Genomic DNA, 18,154 nt, shown 5'->3' with positions numbered 1-18,154 from the left:
ATTGGCCCATGGGCTTTTCTATTATGACTGATACCTTCTTACATGGATAGATTGTACATGGACACTTTATTTGAAAAGTCCTATATCTCTAATTAATATAGGCATAGATATATCGCAGGTGATCTCTGTGTATGTGGCATGTTTTGCACATTTCTCGGAGACAGGGGGAGACCTTACTTGTGGTTCTCCTTTAGATTTCTTAAAGTATTTTTTTTTTTTTTTTTTTTGTTAAATTTGACCCAGGAAAAGGCTCTAGGAACTGAGGATCTGTGCAGATTATAAAACCCTTTAAGGCAAACAATGCTTGTGATTTAGGGCTCTAAATTAATTGATTTGATTCAAGTTAGATTAGTAACCAGGTAGACAAAATAATGGTTTTAAAATATATTTTTTTAAAAATACGTTGTTGGGTACAAAAATATTACCGCTTCGCCAAGTTTAGTAGTACTTTAAAACAAACAGTCAACACAAAATACAATGAAAGAATTTACTGTTAGTATTGAGCGTAGCAATGACATTATCCACCAGAAAAAAGAGCCATAACTAAGTACAAAGGTAGTGTAAAAGTAAGAATTTTAATCACAATTCTCATATATTTTGTATTCATTTACTTGTATTCTCGGTGCAAAAATACATTTGACTTTGATGTGGTATTAGCAGACTCAAGCTGCAATAGTAAAAGCACTACTAACTACATGTATTACTAGTTCAAACCGAAACATTTTAGCAGAATTTCTACTCATATCAGTACCTGAAAATGTACTGTTAGCAGCCTTGTATGGAGACCTGTATTTATGTATAATGTGTTGTAAACTGCAGAATTAAACACCACCCACTTTATTCGATTGATATATTGTCTAAAACAGCAGAGAGGTTCCAAACCCAGGAGAAGAAGTGTGGGTACGGACACAAAATGTGAATGTGTTTCAATCGATGGGCAACAACACAAACTATATTCTGTATTTAAAAAGAAATCTAAGAAGGAAAATGACTGCAGTTCATGAGAACAATAAATCTCTGGTATGGAGTTGCAATGTCTTGTTTTGCAGTTCAGTGGACTTAAAAATTTGAGGTTTCACACTTTATGTTGCAATGCATACAATACAGCAACAGAATTAATTTACACTATATCTGCTGAAGATAGTTGCTTCATACAGACTCGGCAACGGCTGATCAGGCTTCCTGGAAATTCTCCTGTGTCAGTATGAGGTTTTGGTTTACTGCGAGGAGGAGAGAGAGAGAGAGAGAGAGAGAGAGACCATGAAAGATCATGAAATGTATTTTAATTTAAACCTGCCCACCACAGCAACAGCTACTCTTAAGGTTTAACAGTGTGTACATGCATCTGTGGATTACTGCACACCTGAACATGTCATGCGGGCTTAATGCAGCCAGCCAATAGCTGTACGAGTCAGTGTAGTAGTTACAGGTTCCTCTGCCATGACACTCGATGAAGGGAATCTTCCTGAACTGTTCTAGACAAGATCCAGGAGAGGCCAGTGGTTGACCTGAACCTTCAGCTCCAACTCCAGTTTCCTACAGATAAAAGAAAGACATCGAGTAAAGCATAGAGGATCAGGATAAACCCTTACGTCTGTTTCTGATTCTCCAAACTTTAACATTGGATTTAATGTGCTTCCACATTTTGAGTGTCAGCTCACCATCACAAATGAATATCCCACCCAGAGAGGAAGCCAGCCCAGGGGACAATCTGGAACCACACTTGTCTGGCTGTGGATGGCAATCACGTTTGTTCTAGTCTCACAGACAGAACACCTACAGGACCGGAAATAGACATAGAGAATGATTTCTTTTTCTTTACTTTAATAAAATGGAATTCAGAAACCAAGAGATTATGAAACAGACTGGCTGAAGTTTCTCCTCACAGTTCTGAGGTCAGGCCCTTTTTCACAGGTAAAGATTGTAGAATGAAAGGATTACTCAAACTAGTCACTGGGTAAAAGTTTTCCTGATCGATAGTTTGTGGTTATTGTAAAATATGGTGAGTTGTGAACGGGATATTTCTGAAGAACTGAAGATGACGCTCCAATTCTTCATCAGCAGGTTTAAGGTTATGGAAAAATTCAATCAGTGAACCATTTGGATAGGGTTAGGGTTGGGTTGGGTTGGGTTAGGGTGGAACCGTAACCCAGTGGATGCTAATTTGGGATGAACATTTAGGGTAAATTGTAAAAGATTTTAACATTGACCTCTTCTGGACTAGCTGCTACTTTGCCATTGTGTGTGTGTACGTGCGTTACCTGCTAATGTAACTCCTAAGTAAGTCTCCAGAGATTAGTGGCATGTTGCTCAACACCACCTGGTTGGTCGACAGCCAATAAGAGTAGTCATTTCGAGAAGCATAGCGACAGGTGCTGTCAGTGTTGCAGAACAGAAACGGCATGGTGGTAAAACGAGGCAGACAACTACCCAATGTACCTAAAAAAGAGACAGCATTGGCTCGTCAGAGCAGGGTGGAGACGGGTGCAAGCAATCTACAGTTGCCCCCCACCCCCCCGCCGTTCATGCAAATCTGAGGGAGTCTTCTTACCGAGGTCCTGTCCATGAGCACGGTTGTTTCCATTGATGAAGAGCAAAGAATATCCACTGTACACTTCAGTTGAACCTACAGGACATTCTGGGATGGAGAGTTCCTGGCTATGTCTGGTGAACAGGAAACTATCTTGGTGTGGGGCATCTATGCAGGGTCCCGGCGGACCTGGTACTCCTTTAGCACCAGTGGGACCTTGTAATCCAGCAGTACCTGTTGAAAGAGGGTCACCTGTTGTCATGTTGAGGCTTCTCACAGCCGACTGTACGTCTTGTTACAAAACAGAGCAGAAACTTCCTAACATGCGCTCCTTCCATATTATAAGAATAGTACAACATATATCCAGATTTCTGACCTTTTGATCCTTGAAGTCCCTGTGCTCCACAATCACCTTTTGGTCCAGGTGAACCTCTTGGTCCTTTTCCACCCGCCATTCCTCTGGTGCCCTTTAAACCTGGTTTGACAAAACACAAGTTTTACTTTGGTTTGATTTAATAATTCAAATTTGCTCCACACTCACCTGGAACTCCAGGTCTTCCTGGGGCACCTGGTGGTCCTCTTTGTCCACAGGTTCCCTGTTCTCCAGGTGGTCCTTGGTCTCCTGGAACCAGCTCCAGCTGCCTGACAATGTCCTTCCCCTTTGGGCCTGAAGGGGTGAGTATAAATACTGTACTTCTGCTACAAGTTTGGAACCAGATGTCACTCTGGTGATGTCTCAGAAGAACAAGAACGTTGAAAAGTACGTTCTGATTTAGTAACCCTGTTTATTGAAATAAAATGTTAAACTTGGCATGTTATTTTTATATATTTATTTAGTTTGCTTGGCGGTATGTGAGGCTAAATGGTGCGTGATCTGAAAAGGATCGGTTGGTTTATAACGTCTAACCCAACTTTGGCTATAAAATAATCAAACTCTGACAGAAACGTCAGTCTGGTCTGACTGGCAGTTTGAATGATGTCACTGTTACCTTGCCTTCCAGGTGGTCCTGGTGATCCTCGGGAACCTGGATTACCTAGTGCACCCCCATCACCGTTGATGCCTGACACAAAATGAAACGTTATTCATTTTGAAGTTTTATTCAGTAATGTGCTCTCATAATTCTTTGTAATCTGACAAGCCTTTTTGGTAAAAAGATGAAAAAAGATCAAATGTTACAATAACAATATTCATTTCATCTATAGTTGAATTAATATTTCCTTTTAATTCCAAAAGCAATTTTTCGATGTGTATTTTGATCCAAACGTTTGCACGTTTCTGCTCCTTTGAGATCAGCCAATCAGATGTGCCCGATGAGAACAGGTTTAAAACAGTGATTGTTCATTATTTTATCAGGAAATGGTTGTTCTTCTGAGTCAATCTATGAAAGATTTCTGTCATAAACTAAAGAAATGATAAAATGCAAAGTAGAATCTGCTGAAATGTGTGGTGGTCATGACCACAGCTCTTACCAAAATGTCCCATGACACCCATTTCTCCCATATTGCCCTTTTGTCCAGCTGACCCTGGTGCTCCATCTTTACCCTGTCCGCACCAAAAACCATATTAGCTACAATAACGTCTTGGACCAAAACACTTTGGATCAGTGATTAGAGTGGCATTTTAGGACTTACTGACCTTAGTGCCTATTAGACCGGGCTCACCAGGACAACCAGTTGTACCTGTTGTACCTGTTGCTCCTTCACTGCCTTTTTCACCTTTAAATCCAGGACCTGGGGGACCAAGAGGACCCCGGCTCCCTGGTGGTCCTGCAGAAAGACATAGCCAGTCTTTGTTTTGTGGATTCATGTTTCTTGTTATTGTAACTTTTGTCTTATCTAGATTATCTTGAACCAAACGAATTTATAATGTATCCATTCAAGAGTAACTAAATCCGTGACTTACGGTTCGATGAGGTAGAGGGCAGACATGCTAGCAGAGGGCTCCTGCCAAACTTTTCATCTACTCTTTAAAATCTATATTCTAACAGTGGAAAGACTGGCATAATAAGACACAGCGAGCTCACGCTCTCCCGAGCATGCAGCGTTTTATTCACTAAGAAAGTCTGGAAGTTTCTGTCGTCAGTCTATTTCAGAACACATGTCCAGTCGACAGGCTCTGTTCCACATGCGGAGCAGCAGGATCTGCAAGTTCTGAACCTTGAAATAGATACGCTATCAGAGAAGCAAAGGGAACTAGGACTGCTACGCCAGCCCGCTACCCCACGTCCTTGCGATGCACATGGATGTGGGCGAGGAGTCAACGTGGAGGTATTTGAGCTGCACTAGAGGCGAATCCAACTCGTCCAGCCATACCATCTATTCTCTTGGCTAACGTACAATCAATGGACAACAAAATGGATCACATACGACTGCTGAGATCAGCGAATCAGAAAGTGAGTGACTGTGTGCTGGTTTTGACTGAAACATGGTAAAGGGCAACGTTCCTGACTCTGCTGTACAGCTGGAGCAGCTAGCATACGACAGAGTGGACAGGACTCTTGTAGACGTAGGAAAGACGTGGGGGGCGGGGTCTGAGTTTACATCCGTGATGCATAGTGCCGGGATGCTAATGTAGTATGCAAAGACTGCCCTCCCAGACTGCATGTCCGTGCCAAGGAGCTGTGAGAGCGATACCACTCTGCTCAACCACTTGAACCTGAACAGTTTCTTTGCAGGGTTGGAAGCACAAAACAACACTCGCCCGCAGGTAGCCCAACCGCCTGCGCATGACCAGCCTCTGTGCTTGTCTGCCGCCAGTGTGAAGAGGACACTCTCTCCCATCAACACCTGAACAGCAGCAGGACCAGACGACATACCTGGTAGTGTGCTGAAGGACTGTGCAGAGGAGCTGAAGGTTGTCTTAACAGACATCGTAAACCCTCCCCTGAAACAAGCCAATGTCCCATCATGCTTCAAAGCTGCCAGCATCAAACCTATGCCAAAGAAATCATGCCCATTCGGCTTTAACTGCGACTCCTGTCCTGTGGCGCTGACACCCATCATCATGAAGTGCTTTGAAGGACTAGTCATGTCAGACATCAAATCCACACTCCCATATGCTCATATACCCTAACCCAGCTCTCACTCACCTGGACATGAAAGACACATGTGAGAATGCTGTTCATAGACTTCAGTTCATTTTTCAACACCATAATATCCAACAACTCATCTGAAAATTGGACAGACTGGGCCTCAGCACCTCCCTCTGCAACTGACTGCTGGACTTCCTCAGCCTGAGACCACAATCAGTATATGTTGCCAACAAACCCTAACCCTGAGCATAGAGGCCTCACATGGCGTGCTCAGTCCTCTGCTCTTCACCCTGCCGACACACGGCTGCACACCATCCTACAGCTACAACCACCTAGGACGATACAACCCGGGTGGGCCTCATCACTAAGGGCGATGAGACTCACTACAGGACAGGGGTTAACCTCCTGACCAAGAAGAACAACCTCTTCTGAATGTCAGCAAGACTAATGAGATTGCTGTCAACTTCCAGAGAGGCCACACTCACCACTGACCATCGACGGTGCTGCAGTGGAGAGAGTGAGCAGCACCATTACTGGGGGTGCACATCAGCAAGGACCTCTCCTGGACCACCAGCACCACATCACTGGCTAAGAAAGGCCAGCAGCGCCTCTACTTCCTGCACAAACTCCAGCGGGCAAGTGCTCCACCACCCATCAGGACCACATTCTACAGAGCATCCCTTTTAGCTGCATCTCTGTGTGGGCTGGGAGCTACAGAAAAGCCCTACAGCGTATTGTGAATACAGCTGGCAGGATTATCAGTGCACCACTCCCCTCCCTACAAGACATCTACACCACCTGTCTCACCTGCAAAGCCACCCCACACACAACCTGTTCAGCCTTTTTATGCTGTCTTTTATATCCTCTTATTTTAGTACCAGTTAAAAGGTTTAGGCCTTAAGCTCAGCACATTTTATTACGACCTGAAAGTTTAGGATGTGTTGGGGTTTGTGCCTGTGCACTCTGTTTGAATGCTTGTCGATGCATGGGATGGTGAGAAGCACAGTTTCACTTCCTTTTTATGTCAACTACATGTGAAGAAATGGACAAATAAAGAAATTCAAATTCAATTATATTAACCTTATGTGTGGGAAAGAGTGCTGTGATGAGCAGCTCAAACACAAACCCACAACCTCCAATAATAACAGGGGGGGGTCAACCAGACCCTGTCATCAAGAGTGACCTTGAGACTCTATTCAATAAGCAGCGTGGGACCTTCAAAGATGATGTGTCTATCCTCTGGAGCTGTTAGGTGATGCATTGGGACAGTAGGTGACATCATCTAATAACCGTCTCACTACAACTGAAGTTTAGTCAATGAAAATGTGCCAAATTGTGGGTAATTGTTGGCAATGAGTTGGACCAGTGTCACAAACAGTACTTTATAAAATACATTTCTTTTCAGCAGAAAAAAGGGTGGATTGGCAGTTTAGTTCCTCTTTAAGAAGAACCGTTATGTGGTTGGACTTACACTGACAGCACCCATTTAGGCATTGTCCATGTTTGTATGTGCTTCCTGTTAATGAACCATCCTCCTGGACATTGATGAAGACATCTTAAGAAGTACGACACATTTAACATCTATTCAACATAAATTCTAAATGTGACACCTTTAGGTCCCCGTACTCCAGGCAATCCCTTCTGCCCTTTCTCTCCTTCAGAGCAGACTCCCACCCTGCCAGGACAACCTGGAGGCCCGGGAACTCCAGGAGGACCATGCAAACCTGGCTGTCCAGCAGGACCACTGGGACCAGGTGGGCCACAGGGGCCATGTGGACCTATTTCCCCCGCACACCCTAAATAGACAGCATGAGAATTTTAATTTGTGCTTTCACAGGCCCAACTAAAAAGACTCTTCATCATCTCTGAGGACTTACCTGCAGGTCCTTTTTTCCCCTCAGGCCCATGTGGTCCAATACCAGGTTCTGTTGAAAAACAAGAGTTGAACAATGAATTGATTTGAGAACAAAAAAATATTATTAATTACTGTCCATAGACATTCACATTGTCGTGTCAATTTTGCTACCTCCCATGGCTCCTTTTTCCCCAGGAGGTCCAGGTATCCCATCCTGCCCCTGATTTCCTCTTACACCAGATGGACCAGGATCCCCAGGAGCCCCCTTGTTACCTGACATTGACAATATTTTTCAGACATGAGCATGTACATTTCATGTGCTTATTTATAAAATCAAGTTTCATTAATAAACATCATTTCAACTACAGTTGTCACAGTTGAAGAAAAATTTTATTTTATTTTGAATAGTTTTTTTAATCCATACCTGTAAGGCCATTGGGTCCTGGTGGACCATCCTTCCCTGGAGGACCATCACAACCCTTTTCACCAGGAAATCCAGGCATACCTGAGATGGGCAGGCAGGCAGGCAGGCAGTTAGGCAGGCAGGCAGACAGACAGACAGACAGACAGACAGACAGACAGACAGACAGACAGACAGGCAGGCAGGCAGGCAGGCAGACAGACAGGCAGGCAGGCAGGCAGGCAGGCAGACAGACAGGCAGGCAGACAGACAGACAGACAGACAGGCAGGCAGGCAGGCAGGCAGGCAGGCAGACAGACAGACAGACAGACAGACAGACAGACAGACAGACAGACAGACAGGCAGGCAGGCAGACAGACAGACAGACAGACAGGCAGACAACCTCAGCTTTAATCAGAGAGGCTCCAGAATTTCCAGGTACTTTGTGTTATATGAAGTACACTGCAGAGTGTCTGGACTATCTTTTTTCACTCATGGTCACAGTGGGTGGAGTCTAACCCAGCAGTCAGCTGGTGAAAGGCAATAACACACCTGAATCTCACACACACACAGTTTTGTGGGAGGGTAACTGGAGGAATATCTGCACACCAGGAGAACATGGAACTTACTTTTCAACTAACACCTATCCGACATAGTACGGAAGGCATATTTCGACGGCTTTTCCACTAGACTTTCAAGGCAATAAATGGTGTGAAAATAGTGCCTACTTGGCCAAGGTTCACTACTATTATGTTATTGAAGGTCTGTTAATGCTCTAACTGGCCATGGCATTGACATCACTGGAGACTAAGACATCCCACCATATTAAAACCCCCACAACCGTGACAGAGTCTTTATTTGCACCACAATATAAAGGGAGGCGATAGCTCAGTCTGTTGAGACTAGGCTGAGAAGCAGGGGGTTCTTGGGTCAAGCTGTGGGCAAGGTACCAGCCCATAAATAAATCCACCATTTCATACACAAGATCTGCAAAAGCTCAGCAACTCTGCAAAATACGTTCACACACTTCACATAACAGGCTGAATGTGGGAAGAGTGAAGAGGAATTTAAGATGGCTTAAAATAACACTGGCAGAGTCACAGTCTGTTGTTTCACAATCTAAGACTAAAAGAAAAGAAAAAGAGAACACATGAAGCATATTGGCTCAATATACGATATATATAAGTGGCTGAAATAACATGTCCATGTTGCACATGGGCAGACAAATGGCAGGGCACAGGGTTAGGGTGAGGGTTAGGGTTAGGGTTAGGGTTAGGGTTAGGGTTAGGGTTAGGGTTAGGTTAGGGTGAGGGTGAGGGTTAGGGTTAGGGTTAGGGTGAGGGTTAGGGTGAGGGTGAGGGTTAGGGTTAGGGTGAGGGTTAGGGTTAGGGTTAGGTTAGGGTGAGGGTTAGGGTTAGGGTTAGGGTTAGGGTGAGGGTTAGGGTTAGGGTGAGGGTGAGGGTTAGGGTTAGGGTGAGGGTTAGGGTTAGGGTTAGGTTAGGGTGAGGGTTAGGGTGAGGGTTAGGGTGAGGGTGAGGGTTAGGGTTAGGGTGAGGGTTAGGGTTAGGGTGAGGGTGAGGGTGAGGGTTAGGGTTAGGGTGAGGGTTAGGGTGAGGGTTAGGGTGAGGGTGAGGGTGAGGGTTAGGGTTAGGGTTAGGGTGAGGGTTAGGGTGAGGGTGAGGGTTAGGGTTAGGGTGAGGGTTAGGGTTAGGGTGAGGGTTAGGGTGAGGGTGAGGGTGAGGGTTAGGGTGAGGGTGAGGGTTAGGGTTAGGTTAGGGTTAGGGTGAGGGTGAGGGTTAGGGTTAGGGTTAGGGTGAGGGTGAGGGTGAGGGTGAGGGTTAGGGTGAGGGTGAGGGTGAGGGTGAGGGTTAGGGTTAGGGTTAGGGTTAGGTTAGGGTTAGGGTTAGGTTAGGGTTAGGTTAGGGTTAACTCCGCACAGTCGACTTCTTGAATGAAGAAAAATCATCCCTTCCTTCTGCAGGCAAAATGAAGACTGCTCACCCTTCCAGTGAAAGAATAGTTGCAAGAATTAGAAATGTCTTAAGCAGACCTGCTTGTATGACTAACTCGTCTACTACCGATTTTTGTTGTGTTCTACGTGTGTGACGTGTCAGGGGAATATTATGGGAATATTATGGGAATATTATGAAGAATGTTTGATTATCTGACACAACCACAGTTCTTAGAGGAGAGGTGTCTCGCCCAGAAGGCATGTCCTGCTGGGCGTGGGCCTGATTATTGAATTGAGGGAGTGGTATCCTGAAACATTCTGAGGGTCAGGATCACAGGACAGATGATGTCACAACTGTGCAGCTTGTAAAGCCCTCCGAGGCAACGTTTGTGATTCTGGGCTCTAAATACAATACATTTAACATTAAATTCATCTGCACACCCACATATATTGTGTGGGACTACTGGGTGAGGTGCCAGTCACGACTGGTGGACTGAGATCATTACTTCTGCCAGGGCTGCAGGAGGCTGCATCCCATAGTAATACACCTCACTCATAGAGTTCGAAGAACTGCAGTTGTGTTATACAAAACAAAGTTCTCTTAGTTGTTCCTTAACCTAATTCTACAAATGTTATGGCTAAGATCATTTACGTATAATAATTGAAATACAGGCAAAGATTACGGCATCATACCTCTGCATCCTGAAGGTCCAGAATCACCTCGGGGTCCACTGGGGCCGCTGTTTCCTGGAGGGCCAGAGTGGCCAATTTCACCTGGAATACCCTTCGTGCCCTGAATTCCTGGGCAACCTAGATTACCCTGAGAGAAAAAGAAAATAGGGTTATTTTAGGGGTATTCTACAAAATATCTGTACAGATTTTTTCAAACCCACAACCAAAGAGATAAAAGTCAATAAGGCTAGAGTATAAAGCAGTATCCAACCAGGCTGTGTCTAATTTGTGAATGAGTCTCCAGAAAAACCCAAGGGCTGACCCACATTTGCAACACTGTCAGGGAAAGTTCCCAGCCTCTCACAGAGGAAGGTACCTTCTTCATCTTCATCAAGCTAGGCCGATGCTGTATGATTTTGGAAAATCTTCTTAATGCCAATGCACACTGCACGAATAAATTGTCTAGGATGTACCGACAAAGCTCAGGATTTATGTACTCAAACTGTACGGTCTGATCATCAAACATGACCAGAGAGCTCAATGGGTCGCATGGTCCTGGGTCTCATGGTCCTGGGTCATCCTGTGTTGCAACGAAATTGCAAAGCGGACTGGAATCGATCATCTGGCAAGCAGATGAAGTGTGAGGTTGGTTTATATAGCTTATAAACTATAGATACAGGTGTGTCTTATGGGTTGCAAAACCCTCATGCCCTCCCCAAACAGAACTACAAGAGAGGCAAACATGACGTGTGGTCATGTTGACTTGTTACTGTGGACATGCGCACTGAGGGAGAAACTCTCTGGTCAGCACTAGGTTCTGTTTCACTGTGCGTAAGCCTTTACTCAGCTGACCTGGAGCTGACCGGGAGCAGGTGATCAGCCCTCGCTCCCCCCCAGTACACTGCACAGAAGAAGATGTCTGATGACACAAGGAGTCGGGCCGAGTATGCCAGGTCATGGTGTCTCAAAAATCTGGTCAAAAAGGAGCTATAATTGTATCGCGTATGACTGGCTTTAAACTAGAGAGGGCGTCGACCTCCTGTATAAAGAGGGCTAGTTTTACCACAGGGGGCCATTTCTAAAGGCTTGGCCTGCCCTTCTACTTTTAAATATTCTGGGAACCACACAACTTCAAAAAGGCAACCTGAGACTGCCACTGTTTTCATGATTAATGAGCTCCTCTATGTTGTCTGTAACAAGGGAGCAAATTATCCACTACTATTGACATCAAAGCAACTCATCATGCAACCAGCCTCTTCCCACATTTCCAAGGTAAAGAGAGGTAGGAGTCATGGCCATGCTGTGGGAACATCGGGACTTTTGGACGTTGTTCCACCATATTATGACCACATGTGGACATCCTCTATGCCGACCTACAGAAGAGTCTCATGGTCAACTATGTGAAACACTTTTGACAGATTAAAAAAAAAGATGCAGAGTATTTTGTTCCTTCTCATGTATAACAGTGATGAGATTTGGCACGTTCATTGTTTTGTTTTCTGAAACCTGATTGATATTTTGATATATAAATATAAAAACCTATTTAATTCTCACTCACAAGTGCTTCAAGAATACTGATAGTAGATATTGATCTCTAATTTATAAACAAGAAAACCCTTAAGAAAAGGGCTGATCCAGTGAGTTTGGAAAAAGCTGATTTTCTTACAAAACAAATTTCCACGTTTGTATGTTTGTTTATCTGAGCACCTTGTTTCCAGGAAATCCTTTGGGTCCTAGTCCAACTGGACTTGGGTCTCCTTTTGAACCTTTATGTCCTTCTATTCCAGGTTTTCCATCAGGACCTTTTTCTCCACGTGGACCTGTTATCCCCCTTTCACCCTTAAAACCTAGAAAAGAAAGTTATAATTTTTGTGATTGTGTATCTTATCTCATCTTCTTAAGCACTTTATCCCTTTCGGGGTTAGAGGGAGGGTACACAATGGGCGAAGGTGGGGTATACCGCTGGATGAGTCTCCAGTTCATTGCATGGCCCTATATTGAGCATTTGTGGGTTTGGAAACACATTTGTGGGAAGGTGATAGCTCAGTCTGTTGGGAACTGGGATGAGAAGCAGCGGGTTCTCGGTTTGAGCCCCAGGGCAGACACAACCTGGAAGGTGTTCTGGTAGTAGGGGAAAGTGCCAGAACACCTTCAAAACATTGGCAAGGTGCCCTTGAGCAAGGTTTATCTTTGCTAGACAATCATTTTGATATCTGAATGACTATTAAATAAATATTCTCATATTTTTTCTTTTAAATATGATATTGTTGGGATCTTACCCGGCTTCCCCATTTCTCCAGTGGTTCCCATTATTCCTGAAGGACCAGGAGCACCATTTGCTCCAGGTCTGCCAGGGTCTCCAGGTGAACCTGAAAACAGATTTAGATTAGATCCGAATTTTAAACATACTCAATGTCTCATCGGCATGGCCACGAGCAGCACCTAACAGCTAATTAAAATTATCTACCACAATGTGCTTCCATTTTTACCTGCTGACCCAGCATTTCCAGTTGCACCATTGCTGCCATCCTGGCCCTGTGATCCTGGAGGACCCCTTTCCCCTGTAGAACCAGTGAGTCCTATGGGCCCTAAAGGTGAGCCAACAGATGTATTCCATTTAATAGGTTAGAATAACGAAACGAACCATGATTGATCTTAGGCTCCAATGATCTCTGGCAGATCTCATGGGCATGAGTAGTGTATTTTTTGTACCTTTTAAGATTTTGTGAAATTATGCAGTTGGCGAGAAAAAAAAGCAATTTCTAGTGTTTTTTTCAGTTGATAAAGAAAAAGTATTTTAGATAAATACCAATCAATATCAGTATCATTTGAAAACCTAGTCTTTGTAATCAAGTTTTTATCCAAATGTGCAGTTCAGGACTGAGCAGAAAACTGTACCAGGTTGTCCAGGGTCTCCTGGGGCTCCATATGTCTTCACAACAGTCGGAATTCCTTTTACTCCAGGTTCTCCTCTATCCCCCTGTGGGCCTTGAGACCCCTGAGGCCCCTGAACTCCATGTGTACCAATATCACCTTAAAGACATAAACATAACCATTTAGAAAAATACTATTTGAAATGTAGTGTAACACGAGTTAAATTTAAATCGAACAAAACCTTTCCACCCTGGTTGTCCAATCTCTCCTGGTTTCCCCCAAGTCCCAGGTCTCCCAACCACTCCTGAAGAACCTTCAGCCCCTTCAACACCTAAAAAAAAGACACATGAACTTTAATTGGCTCTAACAATATTCGTATTGGGGGAGGGGGGGGGGGGGGGGTCAATTTATCAAGAAAGTTGTAATCCTTAGAACTAACCCATAATCCAGGGTTCAGCACAATCAGCAGAGAAGGTGGTTAAATATGTCAGTGGAGAAACTAAAAAATGATATCCTTAACTCCTTACCCGGACTTCCTGGTTCTCCAGTGGTTCCTCTCATGCCTTTCAGACCAATTTGTCCGACTGGCCCTGGAGGTCCATCGTATCCTGGTACCCCATATGGCCCCTGACTTCCAGGTGATCCCGCACCCAGCGAGCCTCGGTCCCCTCGCACACCCTTTGTGCCACGAGGTCCTGCAAATGTAAATAGTTTGTGGCTGGACTTCTCAATGCAGGTTTGATTTTTGTAAGATCATATTCATTAAAATCTTCACTGATTATGAAATGCTACTTGGCACTGAATCTGTCTTTTGGTGAAATTATATTGTACCTGTGAATCCAATGACCCCAAGCGGTCCCTCCTCTCCTTTTGTTCCAGTAGCTCCGGGTAAGCATAACCCAGTTAAACCAATGGCCCCAGGAACACCATCCAGACCTTTATGACCTTAAAAATTCCAATTAACTTTAGCGTGTAGTCTATCTTAAAATCAAATTCATCTATTATTTATTAAGGTTTTTGAGGAGATCTGGAGACAACTGAAGAATAATAATGATGCATAAAATGATGTGGAGACTAGCTGTTGTGTACCTATTAACACTAATTAATTGTTTCGCTGTCTGTAAAAGTCCTGACTTACTATTTCTTCTACAAATCCATAAAGTTCTGGTGAAATGGTGTTACCTTTTTCTCCTTGTTGACCAACTCCACCTTGAGAACCTTGTATTCCCTTGGGTCCTTGATGTCCAGTGTCTCCTTGGGGCCCAACAGAACCATCTTCTCCTGTTGGACCTAATTGACCCTGCTGACCAGGGAAACCAAATCCTTGGTCCCCCTGTTAGGATGACAGCATTGACCCAGTGTCACAGGTTCACCTCCTTATAGGTTTGCACTGCTGTCATTTAGATTTCAAAGTTTTGTAGAATAATCTCAGAACAACAATAATGAATTTATACTGAAGTTAAAAAAGTATTAACAGAAGTTGTTAAAGAGCAAGATAGACACCTCGAATCCCAATTCATTAGAAAAATAATAAATATCCTATTTGTTACATCAAGAACTTCCAGTTTGTGGGACCTACCTTGGGGCCTGGCATTCCTGGTGGACCAGATGGCCCAGCCCGTCCTTTAATACCAAAACTTGGTAAACCTGGAGCTCCCTGTACTCCCTTGATTCCTGAACACAGAAAATAGCGCTTAGTGACAGATGATGATATTTAGTACAGTAATAACCTCAGTTTTAACCTGACCTTTGACCCCTGGAAAGCCTGGAGGGCCCTGAACTGAAAAGCCATTATCTCCCCTTTGACCCTTTGGACCTACAGGTCCAGGTTCCCCTGGAACTCCTAAAACACCTGAAACCGGAGACAACTGGCTAGTTAAATTGGTGGGACCATTAAAAGGTCAATTTAAAAAAAATGCAAAATGCTAATAGAAGATAAAATATTGACGATTTTATTTTTTCTTTTCCAAGTGACATTTGTCTGACCTTCAGGTCCAGGATTTCCAAGTAAACCTTTTTGCCCTTTCTGTCCTGGATCTCCTGGAGAGGTTCTGATTTCACCTGGAGAACCTTTTTCTCCTAATGATTGACACAACAGGAAATTCAGAAAAACAACACAGAAGTGGAGTGAAAGAAGATCATTTTATTTGTGGAGGTGGGTTGCTTGACCAAAAAACAACAAAGTTGATCTGGATTTGAATATAAAACTCTCATTTAATGTAAAATATAGAAAAACAGTTCCAAATTAAACCTGACTTAAACACCTTTTAAATTGAATTCAAACAGATTGTTTGTGCTCCACGCCTGACCGTACAGCAATAATCTTCGGGCCTATTTCTTGTGATCAATCCCGTCTTTCTCAACTCTGCTCATGGTCTTTACTTTGTATTGAGCCTGACCGTCTCTTCAGGCTCCCAGGGGGGTATTTTGCCCAATGTCCAGATCTTGGATTTAATGACTGGATTTTGTAGTATTTGGAATTATTTTCTAGTTTATTTTGTATTTGGATCTAGTCTTTGTTGCAAGACCATTTATCCTTTCCCCAGAAACTATTGTTTATACATTTTATAAACTATTAATTTATTTATAATGTTCTTTCTTTCGACTACTGAATCTGGGTACAGTTTTGATCTCTGACACAGGAAGCAAAGGAAAGATAACTTGGTTACATAACTTCCTCCAGATTTTGTTTCCTAAAACAGTATTCTAAAGCCTAATCATATGGGAAGTCCTCAGGGTCATGAACATTTTCAAGAATACTGCGGTTTTCTCCTTGCAGGTGATTGCAGGGGTCTGTTGTCACCAAACAAATCATTAAAATTCAGTACTCATCTATCTGAATGAGTGAACATACAATGTCAGAGTTAAGAACTAACAACTAATGCATTATATGTCATTATATAAATGTATAATGAAGTTAGACCAGCTTGGACTACTTCTGGCCTTCTGCCCACACTCTTGTACCGAGAGGTCTTCTTGATGTTCCTTTTATCTCATATCCTCCTGCTACCACATCACTGGCAGAACAGGGGTCTCGTGTAAAAAGGGCGCATATGCACAAAAACATTGTGTATGAACTGACACGCTCACATTCCGATTCATCAAGTGTAAAATAACAGTGGAAATGTGAAGTGCGCCACACCAACTTTGTGATGTATGTACACTTCTAGAGCCTTTAAGCCTTTGGTGACCTTCAGAGGTGATGCTGGGAGACTGTTAATAATGTCAGAAGAGCAGTCCAGAGGATGATGGAAGTGGAAAACAGATGAACAATTAATACAAGCAGATCTTTGCGATTACAGAAGTGGAGATGAAAGTATGCAAATGGAGTAGAAAATACTATTAACAACAATGGAAGCATTGGAGCTATTAGAAGATATAATTGTTCTTTAGAACAAGGGCACCAAAAAAACTGAAAAATATTTGTGGCAGGCCTGCGTACTGCCGCAAATAAATGAATGTACAGGAGACACTGGTTCCCCAAGCAAAATGAGCAGGAATACAGTACTTGTTGCTTAACAGAACATTTAAGTCTCACCTGCATTTCCAGGATCCCCTTGTTGTCCTGGAACTCCTTCAAGGCCTTTAGGTCCTTGAGATCCTGGAGCCCCAATTCCGAGTGATCCAAGAGGTCCCAACTGTCCAGTGCGTCCCCTGGGTCCTCTCTCCCCAGGTGGGCCTGGGTCACCCTTCTGCCCCAGTGGCCCCTGACAATGATCAAGATATTAAATGTTGCAATGAAAGATGAAGAACTTGGTAAAAGGTCTGGATCAGATGCTCACGGGTTCTCCTTTTGGTCCCTGAACACCTTTCATTCCAATAACTCCTTGATGTCCCATTTTTCCCTCAATGCCTGGGTGTCCCACTGTCCCCCAGTCACCATCCTCACCCTTTAGCCCCAGTCTCTGCATGACTCCTGGATTACCAACTAGTCCCGGAGGACCAGGCAGTCCAGGAACACCGAAGGGTCCCTAAAGACATAATAGAACAGTAAATACTGTATAGGGTGAACTTTTTATATTTACATGCATCTTTACTGACAGTGCACATGCATGCTTTAAACAAGGTGGTGATTACCTGTACACCAGGGTACCCTTGAACACCTTTGGCTCCTTTGTAACCTTTGGACCCTTGAAATCCAAAAGAGCCTGGAAACATACACAACACAAAAAGTCATGCAACTCTTTCTTAGTCAGTGGGTTTTACTTCCCCAAATTAAACAGATTCAGTAGCTAGAATTAATGAGCAGACTAATCAATTATCAATAAAAACATCAAGTTGATCAAAAATAACCAATAATAAACATAAAATCAAATCATATAACGTTCTTTTACCTGCCTCTCCGGCTTCACCTGGCTTTCCTGGATTTCCTGGGGGGCCAGGGGGGGCAAAAACAATTTGACAAGAGAAACACACCTCACCCTCCTCACCTGACCATCAAAAGACAAACAGGAGGTGTAAAGTGTCAATGTCACATCATCTCTCTCATTTTTCAGTTATTAATCAAATATTTGATTATTTTGAACTTCTTCTCACCCACCCTTGTCTCCATTTCCGCCTCTGGATCCAGGAAGTCCTAACAGTCCTTCAGGACCTTTGTTGCCTGGACGACCGATGTCTCCCAGCAGGAAATCTGAGAATGACAAATTAAACAGGACCACCAAACCCATGAGATGATGCTAATGTTACTTATGGAAACATTCATGGAATTGAGTGCTTAACATTTTCTTTCACACTTCTTTCTACATTTTAGAATAGCTGTGAGGTGCAGTCTGATGGTTTACATAGTCAAAGAAAAAAAACCTTGATTTCAACGCTAATGTTATATGATCACAGATCA

At 43.5% G+C, this 18,154-nt stretch overlaps 1 protein-coding gene across 1 annotated transcript in view; it reads right to left on the bottom strand.

The window, feature by feature from the left end:
* Positions 1-473: 473 nt before the first annotated feature.
* The window catches only part of col4a3 (collagen, type IV, alpha 3), a 32,487-nt gene continuing 14,806 nt past the window's right edge, over positions 474-18,154 (bottom strand). Inside the window, exons 23-53 of the mRNA XM_011617240.2 lie at positions 17,855-17,947; positions 17,649-17,744; positions 17,392-17,462; positions 17,097-17,285; positions 16,853-17,021; positions 15,301-15,393; positions 15,062-15,166; positions 14,894-14,988; positions 14,497-14,647; positions 14,146-14,259; positions 13,842-14,009; positions 13,556-13,645; positions 13,339-13,473; positions 12,930-13,028; positions 12,720-12,809; positions 12,148-12,287; positions 10,462-10,588; positions 7,842-7,922; positions 7,589-7,690; positions 7,440-7,487; positions 7,173-7,358; positions 4,167-4,297; positions 4,001-4,073; positions 3,520-3,591; positions 3,072-3,197; positions 2,907-3,005; positions 2,552-2,764; positions 2,262-2,439; positions 1,662-1,776; positions 1,364-1,536; positions 474-1,220 (exon numbers count right to left, since the gene is read on the bottom strand). Of these exons, the coding sequence (XP_011615542.2) occupies positions 1,121-1,220; positions 1,364-1,536; positions 1,662-1,776; positions 2,262-2,439; positions 2,552-2,764; positions 2,907-3,005; positions 3,072-3,197; positions 3,520-3,591; positions 4,001-4,073; positions 4,167-4,297; positions 7,173-7,358; positions 7,440-7,487; positions 7,589-7,690; positions 7,842-7,922; positions 10,462-10,588; positions 12,148-12,287; positions 12,720-12,809; positions 12,930-13,028; positions 13,339-13,473; positions 13,556-13,645; positions 13,842-14,009; positions 14,146-14,259; positions 14,497-14,647; positions 14,894-14,988; positions 15,062-15,166; positions 15,301-15,393; positions 16,853-17,021; positions 17,097-17,285; positions 17,392-17,462; positions 17,649-17,744; positions 17,855-17,947 (3,722 nt within the window). The 3' untranslated portion in view covers positions 474-1,120. The remainder of the gene's footprint in view (positions 1,221-1,363; positions 1,537-1,661; positions 1,777-2,261; positions 2,440-2,551; positions 2,765-2,906; positions 3,006-3,071; positions 3,198-3,519; positions 3,592-4,000; positions 4,074-4,166; positions 4,298-7,172; positions 7,359-7,439; positions 7,488-7,588; positions 7,691-7,841; positions 7,923-10,461; positions 10,589-12,147; positions 12,288-12,719; positions 12,810-12,929; positions 13,029-13,338; positions 13,474-13,555; positions 13,646-13,841; positions 14,010-14,145; positions 14,260-14,496; positions 14,648-14,893; positions 14,989-15,061; positions 15,167-15,300; positions 15,394-16,852; positions 17,022-17,096; positions 17,286-17,391; positions 17,463-17,648; positions 17,745-17,854; positions 17,948-18,154) is intronic.

The sequence above is a fragment of the Takifugu rubripes genome, chromosome 11, assembly GCF_901000725.2.
Source record: "Takifugu rubripes chromosome 11, fTakRub1.2, whole genome shotgun sequence".
Lineage (NCBI taxonomy): Eukaryota > Metazoa > Chordata > Actinopteri > Tetraodontiformes > Tetraodontidae > Takifugu > Takifugu rubripes.
Note: the sequence above shows the minus strand (reverse complement) of the source record. Positions and strands in the feature narration are given on the sequence as shown.